The following is a 13,237-nucleotide window of genomic DNA, read 5'->3' as shown; positions in this document are numbered from 1 at the left end:
ACACACACACACACACACACACACACACACACACACACACACACAATGACTCGCTGTGTGTTATTTCAGGATCATTTTAAAGCTATAAAATATATAATAATGTCGACCCAACAGTAACTACTGATTCATTTCATTCTAAATTGTGACATAGTGACTTTATTTTTAAATTAACAAATTAATTTTGTCTGGCTAATAAGGATATAAACTAGATAAACATTGGCTTATTTGGAGCTTGAGTTTTTAAAATCAGTTTTGTCTCACCTGAGTGATATCAGAATTTCCATTTGTGCTTGGTCTAAACTGTCCCCATATATGTCACATTATTTTTAAGCGCCCAGACAAGTTGATTAAAGAGTTTGGCCTTTAATTAAAATTAAAAATACACATTTTTAATTAAAAATACAGATCAATATAATACATATTGATCAGTCCAATAGTGACATCAAGTTATTGGCCTTTTAAATGCTGGTGATGTGGATATATAACAAAATACTTTTATAATACATTAAACATTTTGTTAAATTGTATTTCAAAAAATTAAACAACATGGGGCTATATAGGAAAGAAACAAAACATAATACAAATCATATTATGCATTTGCAAAACTAACTTAAACAGAATTAAAATATTAAGGAAATCACTTTAAATTGACTCTTTTTCAGTTTAGTCCAGTTTCATCAACACGTCAGCCTCAGGTGTTAATTGTAATAAAAGCAGTAAATACCACCATTACCTTACAAAGTGTATATAGATATATACCAGCTGTAAATAACTCAATTCATTCAAGTTCAATTCTAATGTGCAAAATTTTTATGTCGAGTCTCATTATTTACTTCCCTCAAAACTACATATGTTGATATATTTTTTATACATTTGAAGGCATGACTGTGTGTATGTATATACATATATATGCATATTTTAATTTTATGCACCCCCTGAGAGAGTGTAGCTATAATTTTGTGCTTGCATAATTAATAATAATTAATTTAATCAAAAGACACTCTTAAATCTCTAAATATGTAGAACAATTATATTAAATTATAATAAAAATCTATAAAACTATTTAAAAAACTACAATAAAGTGATTAAACACCAATCAAATGTATTTATTCTTTGACAGGAAACTCATAAGTTTCTCTGATGTGACAGGTCGTGTTTTTATTGGACTCTTCCGACAAGGTTGGGGTCAACACCTTTCAAGTTTCCGTAAATGAAATATAATATCCTGGCACTGGTTATCAAAATAAAACACATAATAGTTACTTGAATGTATCTTCTTTTATTTTCTGTGTCTACTTCCGGTTACATTATTTTTAATACGTGATAGCTTGATGGCGTCGTGGGGTCAGCAGCGAGCGGAGCTACCGTTAACCAGGGTGTAAAGTACAGCTAAAAGAGCGCCTCTGATGAAGTTAGCCTTTTAACCACTGCACAGACAAGGAGCTACTTAGTTGGATGAGCCGCCGTTTTGTCGTCTTGTGGTCGAAAAGCTTCAGCTGGTCCCTTTGACAGCCGTCAGGCCTCGTCGTCGTCGTGGTCCGGCAGCACTCGAGTGAAGTTGGGAGCGGACTGCCAAACTTCTGCTTCCTCCAGCGGCTCTCCGCGGGGCCCGGGGCTCCTGTCACCGGCCCTGTGGATGAGGAAGTGACTACACATCTAATTAGCGCCCAGGTACGGTACTAAAGAAGTATTGGATCCATTTGAAGGGTTTATTTATTCCTTTAAGGGCTGTTTGTTTTTCTTATAGTCGTGCAGCGCAGGTGAACGCTGTTTAGCTGTGCGGCTGGCTGTTAGCATTAGCTCAGCTTGACAACTTCCCTGGCCTGACAGCTAGTTGCACACGTCTAGCTTAGCTTCACATATCGGCTCTCTGTTTAGATAACAAATAGTATTTTGGGCGTAAGTGTCAATAGTGTCTTATAATTATTCATAAAAACTGCTGTAATTGCTAAAAATGTGCTAGCAACAGTTGCTATGTTGCTACTCGGCTAACGCTAGCAGGAGAATCTAAAGCGAGCTAATTATCTACCAAAGGAGGCCATAATTTTGCTGTTGATATCAACTTTGTTGTGAGCACTGAGCAAGAGTCTGTACAGAGGATGATGTTCATGAGGAGGATGATGTATGTAAGGATAAAAGAGAGAAGAAAAAACGCTAAGCTAAGGCTAGCACCAATGCTGCAGCTCTCTCAATCAGTGATGATCACAGACTATCATCAACAATTTCCAATCAACTCCTCGTCAGCAGAGGCCATCTTGACTTAAATTTCCACTCTTTTGCAACAACAATAACATGAAGGCTAATTATGTTTGTACAGATTACATTCTGGAGGTTATATTCAATAGTATTAATTGATAGCTGAGCAATAAACTACTTTGATTCCACACAAAAGCTTGTGCTGCAACCTTTAAAGCCCCTTTATTGGACACTCATAGCTACAGTCATTGCATATTTCACTATACATGACAATGCAATAGTATAATATACAGCTTAGTGACAAATTAAAAAGCTGAATGCTTGACCTCCTATAGTGTGGGCATCCGGAGCCCAGTTAAACATAATCAGTGATCAGTAGAAAGGTATGGTCTGGAAACTGACTCATCTGAATAGACCCACATTAACAAACATTGTCACATTAAAATGGCAATAAAATATCCATCAGTGTGGGTAGTTTAAATGTGAAGAAAAGGGCTCTTAAAGTAGGGTCAGCATTTACTCCACTACACTTGTATTAAAGATTTTGTTGCAGCTGTTTTCTGTTTTTTATGTTATAAAATCACAAATATACTATTTATCTTTGCTAGGGAACGCAGCAATTTAAGGGCTCCCATTCCAGAAGTGAGTTCCTTGTTCATTCTCTCCATTGATGTTTCAAAAAATCCTTATATAAAGAGTTTTAATCCTCAGACCAAACCAACCAGCTACGAGGTGAATCATGGCTATTAAAAAGATTTGATTTGGATTAAAAAAAAAAAAGAGAAGAAGGCAAAGGTACGAGGCTGTGTACAGGAACTGCTCATCCCCATAATGCACTGCAAATCCTAGATTTCACAGTGAATGACTTCCAGCCTCCTTCAATGTAATCCTTTGCATTGTTGTAGTGTTGCCTCGCTGCAATCATTGCTCTCTTGTTTTGTGCTGATGTTCCTACATTTACAGAATTTTAACAGTAACAGTGACCTCCACCGATTGGAGGCATTGCTGTTTCGGTTCAGGATTGTGGGTAGAGTAGTTCTTGTAAGCAGTGTCATAAGTAAAACGGGTTTTTGTTAAACCAGGGTTATATGTAAATAGTATTTAGTAAGCCTGCTTAAGGTGTTTACATTATGGCTGATATTCAGAATACTTGTGGGAGTTTTACTTCAGCAACCTCACAGTTGAGCTCGATATTCTTATGGTTTAAGTCTGTCGTGTGCAGAATAATCAGCACAAAAAGAATAATTGTTTTTAATTGCATTGGCAGTGTGTTTGGGATTATTGTCATGCTGAAAAAAATAAGGCGTTGGTAATTAGATGTCTTCCAGATGGTATTGAATGGTGGATTACATGGTACTTTTCTGAGTTCATTATTCATTGATTTTAATCTCCGACACCACCGGCTGAAATACAAAAACAAATGATTTGTGACAGGCTCCTATTAACAAATCGGTTCTTTACTCAAGGCCACTTTTAAAAATGACGGTTTGGCTTCTTGGAAGCAAAATGTAAAGAAACAAGGGGCGACTCAAGACTTTTGCACAGCACTGTATATTGATACCAAGTACCGGGTTTGGGTTTCAGTGTTAATTTAATCGTATGTGCTCCTCACTGGAAGGAAGATACTGTGAATCTTTTTTTTTTTTTTTTTTTTTTTTTTTTTTCTGGATGATGATCAAAACATCATGCTTGACTCAAACATTATTTTACTTATTTTAAGAAACGTGATGAATACATCCAAGAATATAAACTTATTGTCCAGCACAAGTAAAATGAATCTAATGTGTCTGAATTCCTCACCTAGTTTATTGGCACTATTCTCCTTTCAGCTCTCTGTGAGTGCTCCTGACTCACACATGCACGTCGTGTGGGGTGTGAAGTGAAGAAATATTGATGACGCCACACTATGTTACCATAAAAATGCAATAAATGCTTCCTAACAAGTTTTACACCTTACACATACCGAGAGTGAGAAGCTGACGGGGAAGCTCACAGTTAAGTCAAAAATGTCTGCAAACGTACAGAGAAAAGCTGCTTGTGTAGCAGTGCTCAGGCCCAAACCCCTGACCCTCATTGCTGCTGGTGTCCTCCAGGCTATGTTGGAGCAACTGCTGCTAATACGTAACATAGTAGACATAGAACAGCATAGATGACTTATATCTGATCCAAATGCTGGATTGGTGCTTCGGGAAATACAACAATAGAACTATCATGTAGACATAACACTCTTAAAATATGTATAAAGCCTCCAGATGCTCGTTTTGACATAAAAAAAAAAAAAGACGAGTTACTACAAATTTGCATTATTACAACAGCAGAATGGCCAGAACAAAAATGAATAGATGCAGCACAATGTTATAACAATAATACTGCACAAAAACAATAGAAGAAAAATGTCCAGTATACATCACAAATTAAATGTAAATGTGTATATATGAGACAATTTCAGTTTAACAGATTGTTTTTATTCGCACATTATGTTTAATGATCCCTTTTAATTGCATGTAAGGATTTATGATGATGTTTTTGTGTTTCAGGAGAAAGGAATCCCTTTGATGGGAGAATCCTCTTTCCTGGCCTCCTGGGTCAATCGCCGTGCCATTAAGATGGGTACGTACATGCTGTGAGATGGTGTTACTGCTTGGCAGCGAGTCAGCTTCATCTTTTGACAGACCTATAATTTGAGGAATTTTTTTTCCTCCCTGAACAATGGCTCTTTGACATCTTTGCCTGACAATAAGTCCCTTGTGTTGTGCGGCTAAGTGGAAGCGGCTTATCTGAAGAGATAAATGCAGCAAGGCAACTTCATTTTTTGTGTTCATATGTTCATACCGCAAGACAGGTTGTTAGAGGAGTCTTTAGCAAGTTGAGTTTTTCAATGATAAAACCTGTTGAATAAGCAGAAGTCATGCTGTCTCACAGATGAGCAGGAGGCGCTGAACTCCATCATGCAGGACTTGGCCGAACTGCACCGCTCCAGCCGTCCTGCCGCGTTCCTGTCAGACCTGTGCAAACCCAAAGCCTCGTCGCCCAAGAACCAGGTAACCCAAGTGAAAGCACGAAGGCTCAGTCTGGCTCATCTTTGCTCTGGCTGTCTTTAACTCTGTGCTCTGTCTCCAACAGAACGATGTGAGGGTGAAGTTTGAGTTCAAAGGGGAGAAGAGGTGAGGTTTCCACTGCTGTGTTTCTCCCTCCGGTGCTGTCAGTGCAGACCAGCAGCAGTGCCCGTCTCTGACCTCTCACCTGTCTTCTTCTTTGCAGGATTCTGCAGTTCCCTCGACCTATCAAGCTGGAGGATCTGAGGTCCAAAGCTAAAGTGGCTTTTGGTCAGACGATGGGCCTCCACTACACAAACAACGAGGTACGAAACTTGAAATGTAATTTTCCTCTGCTTCCTGTAGTAAATGGACTGGTTCTTATATAGCACCTTTCTACTCTACCTGAGTAGAAAGCACTTTACAACATGCCTCAGTCATCCATTCACACACACTCATACAGGGACTTTTTTCTATGCTGAAGTAGGGCTGCTCGATTATGGCAAAAATGCTAATCACGATTATTTTCACTGAAATTGAGATCTCGATTATTTGACGATATTTATTTAACAATAACAATGTGTTGAATAATGACTTTAAAAATTGTCAAAAAAAAATATAAAATAGTGTGCAAATACTGATAACAGTGCAAATGTTTGCAATATAAAAACTAAATGAAAAATGTAAACATCTGTGTTTAGTGAACGTTGCAGTGTTGCTCTGTGGTGCAGCTACGACACTGTAGCAAAGTTTACGCACTATGTCTACTTGATCCACGTCTGACTCCGTGAACCCATAATGTTTCCACACCACTGAAGTTTTTTTTACCTCTTTTCAACCAACGGCAGTCACTCTCCTCTCCAAATAACTTCTGCTTAGCTTTCCAAGCTTCCCTCGGGTCCTCTTAATCAACGGTCCCCAACCCCCAGGCCTCGGACCGGTACCGGTCCGTGAGTCGTTTGGTACCGGGCCGCGAGAGTTGAAGATATTGTCGGGCATAAACCGGTCCGTGGCGCAAAAAAGGTTGGAGACCGCTGCTCTCAATTGTTGTGACATGCGTTCGAAATGCAGAGAGGTGCGCTCGATTTGCCACACGGAGCAGCGCGAGAGTAAAGCACGAGGGAGGGGCTAATAATGGGCTCAGTCATTTTTAATGATCGCTGAAAGCCCAGATCGTAATCGTGATTAAAATTCGATTAATTGAGCAGCCCTATGCTGAAGTGCTTCCTATCTCACACACAGTCATGGATGCATGGGTGGGGGGGCTGAGGTGTTCTGAGCCAAGAGACAAAATCTCTGCAGCGTCTCCTGTTTCGATGTAAAGCACGTCACATCAGATTCGGTCAGTTTCACAAACCACACAGACTAGATCCCTTTCATGTGGAGAATCTGTAGCTGTGCTATGATCCCCCTCCTGTCATCCTAAACCTGTCCTTTCAACTGCCCTCGGTGCCCCTCTGATGTTGTTCTTCCCTCTGTGCAGTTTTTAAGAACACCCAGTGTGTTTCAGCGGCAGTGTGTCTCACTCTTTGCAGACTGACACAACTTTTTTCTGCTGTTTTCTTTGGTCATTTTGACGCAAAAATCATTGTGATTCATCAGCTAGATGTTTAGTTGCTGCCTCGCTAGTCTGCAACAGAAGTACTAGTAGGTTAAATGAATATTTTAGTAATTTACACCACCAGCTACCTGTTGGCTCTAAGATGACTGTTGGCAGGGGCGAGTGGGATCGTGGTCTGCGGCCTGTTTCAAGAAAGCAGACCACAGTTGTGCTACCAGTGCCATCCTGCCAGCCTTTGATGTAGAAAATGAACGATTGTACGAAAGCTGCATTAGGAAAAAAAAACAGAAGTAACTGAGTGAAGGTGTGAGCGTGTGACCACATCCTGCACAGGCGTGTGGATGTTAACCTGCTGCAGCTGCTCCACAAGGTTGGACACACTCTGCAAACTAACATGACACTGTGTACGCAGTGTTAGCTGCAGAGCTGTGCATGACAGCAACCTGTAACTCTGTTTTATCTACCGTAGAACAGGCCCACCAGAGCTTAGCTCTACAGGTTTGCATGCTTTAGCTTTTTCTTCCTATACATAATAGATAAATGATGAACCACAATTGAATTGAAAATCATGAAGTGTTTGAAAAAGTGCAGTCACAGTTTTACGTGTCTCAGGAACTTATACAGAAAGGCACAAAGTGAAACATCACTTTCTAATAGCACCAGTGGAGCTGTGTTCCTGAGAAAATGATGTCACTTCCTGTTGCATCTAGTGGAATCCATGAAACCCCGTGAATGTACAGCATGACAGACACTGGAGTGTAGGAAGTGCTGTGAACAGCTGATTGGATCAATGAAGCACCTGCGTGGATTATGTTTTTGTTGTTGTGTGCACTTCCACAAATGATCAAAAAGAATCACCCAATTTTTAAAAGGTTATTCAAGTCACTGTATTTCAATTTTTTTCTCTCCCCCCCCCCCTTGCAGTTGGTGATTCCATTGACCACTCAGGACGACCTGGACAAAGCTGTAGAGCTGCTGGATCGCAGTGTTCACATGAAGAGTCTGAAGATTCTCCTTGTGCTGCAGGTCTCCTCTGAGGTGGGCCATACTGCAATGACTTTAATGGTAGTTTCTGATACTTGTGCACAGTATGTACGTTGTGTGGCGGCCGACACACCTGCTGCTTTTTCTGTGCTGTAACCCCTCGACAGTTTTTACCTCTCAGCTGTAAAAGGCTGATTGGGGTGTTTTTTTTATACCAGCGTTGGTATTTTTAATCATCAAATCACTTTTATTGTCACATCACATGTGCAGGTACATTGGTACAGCACATGTGAGTGAAATTCTTGTGTGCGAGCTTCACAAGCAACAGAGTTGTGCAAAATACAAGAATGGCTACATCTGAAACTAATAACTGGATGTGTATACTAAATATTTCTCTACGTGCGTGTGTGTGTGTGTGTGTGTGTGTGTGTGTGTACACATATTTTACTAATTAAATAGAGTAAACAATAAATAAAATATATAAAATAAAATATACAGAGTGAGACATGTGCAATCTTTATGTTATAGCAGTGTTAACATAGAAGGGTTAGCTGAAAAACAAAGGAGATGTTAAACTTGTCCAGAGTTTCTTTTTAATGTTTAGTTTGTTTTGTGTCTGCAGAACTCGTCATCCAACATGGACCTTCTGCCGTCCCACGAGGAACTGGACAACACGGGGTTCCGGGTCACAGACAAGAAGAGCATGCTGGCGTTGATAGGTAAATGTTTGCTAAACAGTGATGCAGACTCAAAGCTTGCAGGGACGGGCACTAGTGCCCACCACAGCCTGGTAGTGGGTAAGGGTCAGGAACGAGCGTGTGTGTGTGTGTGTGTGTGGAAATTTTAAATTGACTGTCTCAGTGGTTCCAGTGTTAAGAAAAATACATGAATGCATGAAACTCGGACTCTTTTGTGCGAAAATAAGCATCACATGGTTTAGCTGTGACTGTGGCGCACACAGGACAATTTTCTCACTCTCTATAACCGCCGTCCTGTCAGGTTCCCACTCAACGGACCGCAGCTCTCCTCCTCCAGGATACATTCCCGACGCTCTGCAGCAGGTGGCGAGGAACGGCTCCTTCACCAGCATCAACAGCGAGGGGGAGTTCATCCCTGAGAGCATGGACCAGGTGCTGATGCTCAGGAGAGTCCACTTTAGTGTTTGCTACTTGAAAAGGAGCTGCTCTGATGTAACAAAGCGGAGCGCAAATCTAGTATTTAAGTGTAAACTCTAGGACATTTTAAATGTAAAATTAATTTTCACCAGCTTCTTTATCATAAAGCCGATATTTAAAGAGTTCTTTTTAAAGTTGCCATGCTGGACTTTACAGTAGCCATTAAAGCAAAACCTTCTGGCCTTTTAGTATTTTATTAAAGTTGATCTTTTCTTCCTCTTCTCCCTGCTGTGACTACTGAGTTCTGTGGTGTACCTGCCACTGTGGAGGACGGGTTAAGTCCCTGATATACTCCCAAACGGGCCTGGGCGCACACAGCAGGGAAGATGGTGGATGCGTATCTGGGTTCTTTTCATAGCACATTGAGTGTCTGGGTACATAGACGTGTTTTGCACACTTGTAGGTGAGTTCGTACAGGCGTGAATAGTGGAGGTCAGCAGGCTCCTTCGCAGACATGGGCAGTTTGTGTTACGTCACAAACAGCCTTCGTTAAAGTGTCACGTGATTCAGTGTAAGTGGCATAACTTGTGACTACTGCAGGTCTGGAGAGATGAGGGAAGGAATTATTTTTCTGTTTTGGAGGTTGTAAAAAGCTTAAATGTAATGTATTTATTATTGAGTTTTCTGAAGTTGCTCTTAGCATCATTTTATGTCAAATTAAATTCACCTGTTGGCTAATGAGATACAATTTGATTGGTTTTGAGAGGATGTGAGTTTCTTTCTCTCATTTCTCTTGTTTTACTTCAGATGTTGGATCCATTGTCCATGAGCAGTCCGGAGAACTCGGCTTCTGGAAGTTGTCCCTCCCTAGACAGCCCACTGGACAGGTCTGCGTCACAGAATAAAACAGGAAACCACAAAAAACTGCCGTGGAAGAAATCCCTCTGATTTGTTGCTGTTGTCTTTGTGTTGTGCAGTGATTACCCAAAGTCCAGGATGCCCAGGGCTCAGAGCTACCCAGATAACCATCAGGACTTTCCAGGTGAGAGCAGATCTTAGTTCACAGTAGAGCAGGGCAATATGACCAAAAATATTTATCACGATATACATTTGAAAATTTGCGATAACGATATAACTGACGATATAATTGACACTAGACAAAATACTTTACATCTCCACAACTTTATAAAACCCCATCAATGTATTTTCACTTAAACAAGCAGCTGTTTTTTATGTGCATTAAAGTTGTATAACAAATGTAACAGTACAAATGCAAATTCCTTGCTGACAGTTTAACCAAAAGACATTTCCAGTGGAAATTGGCCGACATATCTTCAGCATAACCATGTATAATATCCACAAAACTTAAAAAGAGCTTATACACACACAACGCGGTAATATTATGTTGAAGCACAGTACGTATCACTCCGTGAGGCGCCTGCCTACGATAACCGTAATGCTCCGACAATCCATCGTGCGGTTTTGTAGCTTAGCAAAGTCGTACTGAAACATTTGACAGATTTTCGAGCGCCGTGTACGCCATAAAATCGTTTCGAGGTCAGTAAACACAACCAGAATTCATACATAAGGCACACGGGATTATAAGGGGCACTGTCGATTTTCAGAAAAATCAAAGGATTGATTTTAAGTGTGCCATATTTTCCAAACAACACGGTAATAACGACGGCCCGCTAGCATGCGCTCCCAAAATAGTGCTTTGTTGTGTATCTGACGGACGAAAGCTAAACCAGTTCCACACCACTGAAGTTGCAGCATTTTTACAAACCAATTCTGGTTCATCAGTTTCATTTAACGATCCACTTTCGCACTTCTCATTCTGCGTCGCCGCCATGTGTGTATGTAAACATAGGCACTGCGCATGTGCGTTTTACCCATATTCTATCATGATATTTCATTTTCCTATTGTTGCCCAAAATTACACCAGTATTACCGTGAACGGTATGATATAGCCCAGCCCTAGTTCATGGGTGTTAGACTGTTTAAGGGTTTAAAAAATAAAAACAACAACAATCTGATCTACCAGGCAGTGAAGAGTTTAACAGGCTAAAACTTAAACCAGACTAAGAGCCAAACCTTTAACCCTCTATAGTTGATGTACTAGCATGTCCAAATCACACAACTGATTTTAAGATGATGTAACTGCAAGACGCAGCCTTGCTGAATCTCTGTTTCTACTTGTGTTGAAAGTTAAGACTTTAAACTATATATCAGGTATTAAATCGTATTGCTGGACCAAGTAGAACTAGACTTATGATCACTAACCTACACCATGCTTTGCTTGTCACGTTGAGGGCAGGAAGAAATGGTAAAAATGGGATTTTTCAAGTAAAGCGAGCACTCACGATTTACAGATTACAGTTAAAAGGCCCAAAACATTCTCATGTCGAGGTTGCCATCTTTGAAAGCTGTTTTGAGGCCATGGCCTGTAAATTTCATCTTTTGTATCCTCCTTCCTCTGCAGAGTACGATATTCCGGTGTTTGAGAAGTCAGGGAAAGGAGGGACGTATCCTCGCCGGTACGGCATTCCTTTTGGCCTTCAGGATTACAGTGATGGTGGGTAATTCATTTATTTATTCCTACTGATGCTGAAAGCAAATTGACTTTAAACAGGGATTTAAAAATGATCGCTCTCCTTCATCCTCTGAACAGGGAGGAAGACTTTCCCTCGGGCTCGGCGGACGCAAGTTCACGGTTTCCGCTCTCCAATCAGCTTCAGCTCAACCGAGCAGTCGCCCAGCACCAGCAGTGGCAGCAGCGTCTTCACGCCTGACCTGGAGGAGGTCCCCGGCCCCGCCAGGAGGCCGCGGAGGGGGAGTGACATCGAGCCAAACCCCAATCCAGCCGTGGCTCCGACGCTCTCCGTCATGGACGTCAGTCCACCCAGCCGCTGTGAGTCCTCGCAACACGACACGTCCTCCAGATGTTTGTTTTTCTGCGTTTTTAGCAAACCTGATGTGTCTTTGTGCACAGCCCCGCGAGCGCCGACCAACTGGCGGCTGGGGAAGCTTCTAGGTCAGGGAGCTTTCGGGCGGGTCTTCCTGTGTTATGATGCCGATACTGGACGGGAACTGGCAGTTAAACAAGTTCAGTTTGATCCAGAGAGTCCCGAGACGAGTAAGGTACGTACACAGCAGCATAGAATATATTAAATACAGTGGTAGGAAAATGGAAAGACAAGGCAAAAAGGAAAAAAAAAAAGACCTTAAATAATTCCCTGAATCATTGCTTTGGGTGGAAGTGTGGATCTAGATGCTATGTCATTGTTTTATGAAGCTTATCAGGGCTCCAGAGTGCGACCAATTTGGTCGCAAATGCGACCAAATTTGTCAGTGGTGCGACTTAAAAAACCAAAAAAAACCAAAACTGTTCGGGTAACAAAAAAAAAGAAAGAGTAGCTTGAATAAAGTGATATCAATTCATTAACTGATTCCACACAAAGACATAAACACAGAGCGGACCCGACGCATCAGAATCAGCTTTCTTTCTCGGCTTTCTCACCCGACGGCCCGAACACGGACACGCTGTCGGAGCTTAGCGATTCTGATGCGTCGGGTCCGCTCTGTGTTCTCTGTTTTCTGCATTATTCATTCGCTTATTACCCACCAGTCTACTGTTGTTTACAGCGCTGTCTTTTTCTTTTTTCACTTAAATGACCTCGGACAAGAAAGCCTATTTTTTTCTGTTCAATACTGAAGAAATTTAAACTTTATATGCAGAACATTGTGGAATATTTTTAAGGTTATCTGCTATAAAAAGCCAGACCAGGAAAATCTCCTTCATGTTTTTCTGTGTTTTATTCTCAGTTACTTTCACACAAAGGCATCTGCTGTGATGTTCACAATTCTGATGAAGTCTCATGTGTATCAGTACTGATAAATGATTAGAATTATAATATTTCTGACTGTCTGAGGCTAAATTGAATCGAATCAGGACTTTGAGAACCAGAATCGAATGGATTATGGAAATCAGTGATGATACCCATCCCTAGTGAGCAGCCTAGGCCTGTGAGAAGTGGATGTAGCTGTGGGTAATAAGAAAAGATGAAAAGTTAAGGCCTGATCAGTCTGAAATCCATAGCCAGTGCTCTGACACGGTGCCATCAATCTTTGAATGCTGAAAAAGCACAATGTATCCAGGAAACACATTATATGCTGCAATAAATGCACTGCCCAAGTGTCCCCTCTCCCCACTGCCTTTCAGCAGCAAACAGGTCGTCAGAGGAGGCCGAGATGATGATTAAGTTTAACATTTTCTACAATATTGACAAAGCACTTTAAGCACAAGTTTGTTAGTTAATAATTTAGAAATGAATATTGTTTTTATG

The 13,237-nt window shown here is 41.0% G+C and overlaps 1 protein-coding gene across 1 annotated transcript in view; it reads left to right on the top strand.

Annotated features, from left to right (window-relative positions):
* Positions 1 to 1,333: 1,333 nt before the first annotated feature.
* The window catches only part of map3k2 (mitogen-activated protein kinase kinase kinase 2), a 16,981-nt gene continuing 5,077 nt past the window's right edge, over positions 1,334 to 13,237 (top strand). The window contains exons 1-13 of the mRNA XM_005738636.1: positions 1,334 to 1,671; positions 4,734 to 4,806; positions 5,119 to 5,237; positions 5,320 to 5,360; positions 5,458 to 5,557; positions 7,717 to 7,830; positions 8,399 to 8,495; positions 8,776 to 8,906; positions 9,699 to 9,778; positions 9,869 to 9,933; positions 11,374 to 11,466; positions 11,563 to 11,802; positions 11,884 to 12,032. Of these exons, the coding sequence (XP_005738693.1) occupies positions 4,752 to 4,806; positions 5,119 to 5,237; positions 5,320 to 5,360; positions 5,458 to 5,557; positions 7,717 to 7,830; positions 8,399 to 8,495; positions 8,776 to 8,906; positions 9,699 to 9,778; positions 9,869 to 9,933; positions 11,374 to 11,466; positions 11,563 to 11,802; positions 11,884 to 12,032 (1,284 nt within the window). The 5' untranslated portion in view covers positions 1,334 to 1,671; positions 4,734 to 4,751. The remainder of the gene's footprint in view (positions 1,672 to 4,733; positions 4,807 to 5,118; positions 5,238 to 5,319; positions 5,361 to 5,457; positions 5,558 to 7,716; positions 7,831 to 8,398; positions 8,496 to 8,775; positions 8,907 to 9,698; positions 9,779 to 9,868; positions 9,934 to 11,373; positions 11,467 to 11,562; positions 11,803 to 11,883; positions 12,033 to 13,237) is intronic.

This window comes from Pundamilia nyererei, unplaced genomic scaffold, assembly GCF_000239375.1.
Source record: "Pundamilia nyererei isolate P.nyererei 1_Seehausen unplaced genomic scaffold, PunNye1.0 scaffold00085, whole genome shotgun sequence".
Lineage (NCBI taxonomy): Eukaryota > Metazoa > Chordata > Actinopteri > Cichliformes > Cichlidae > Pundamilia > Pundamilia nyererei.
This window is presented reverse-complemented; position numbering and strand designations above follow the sequence as displayed.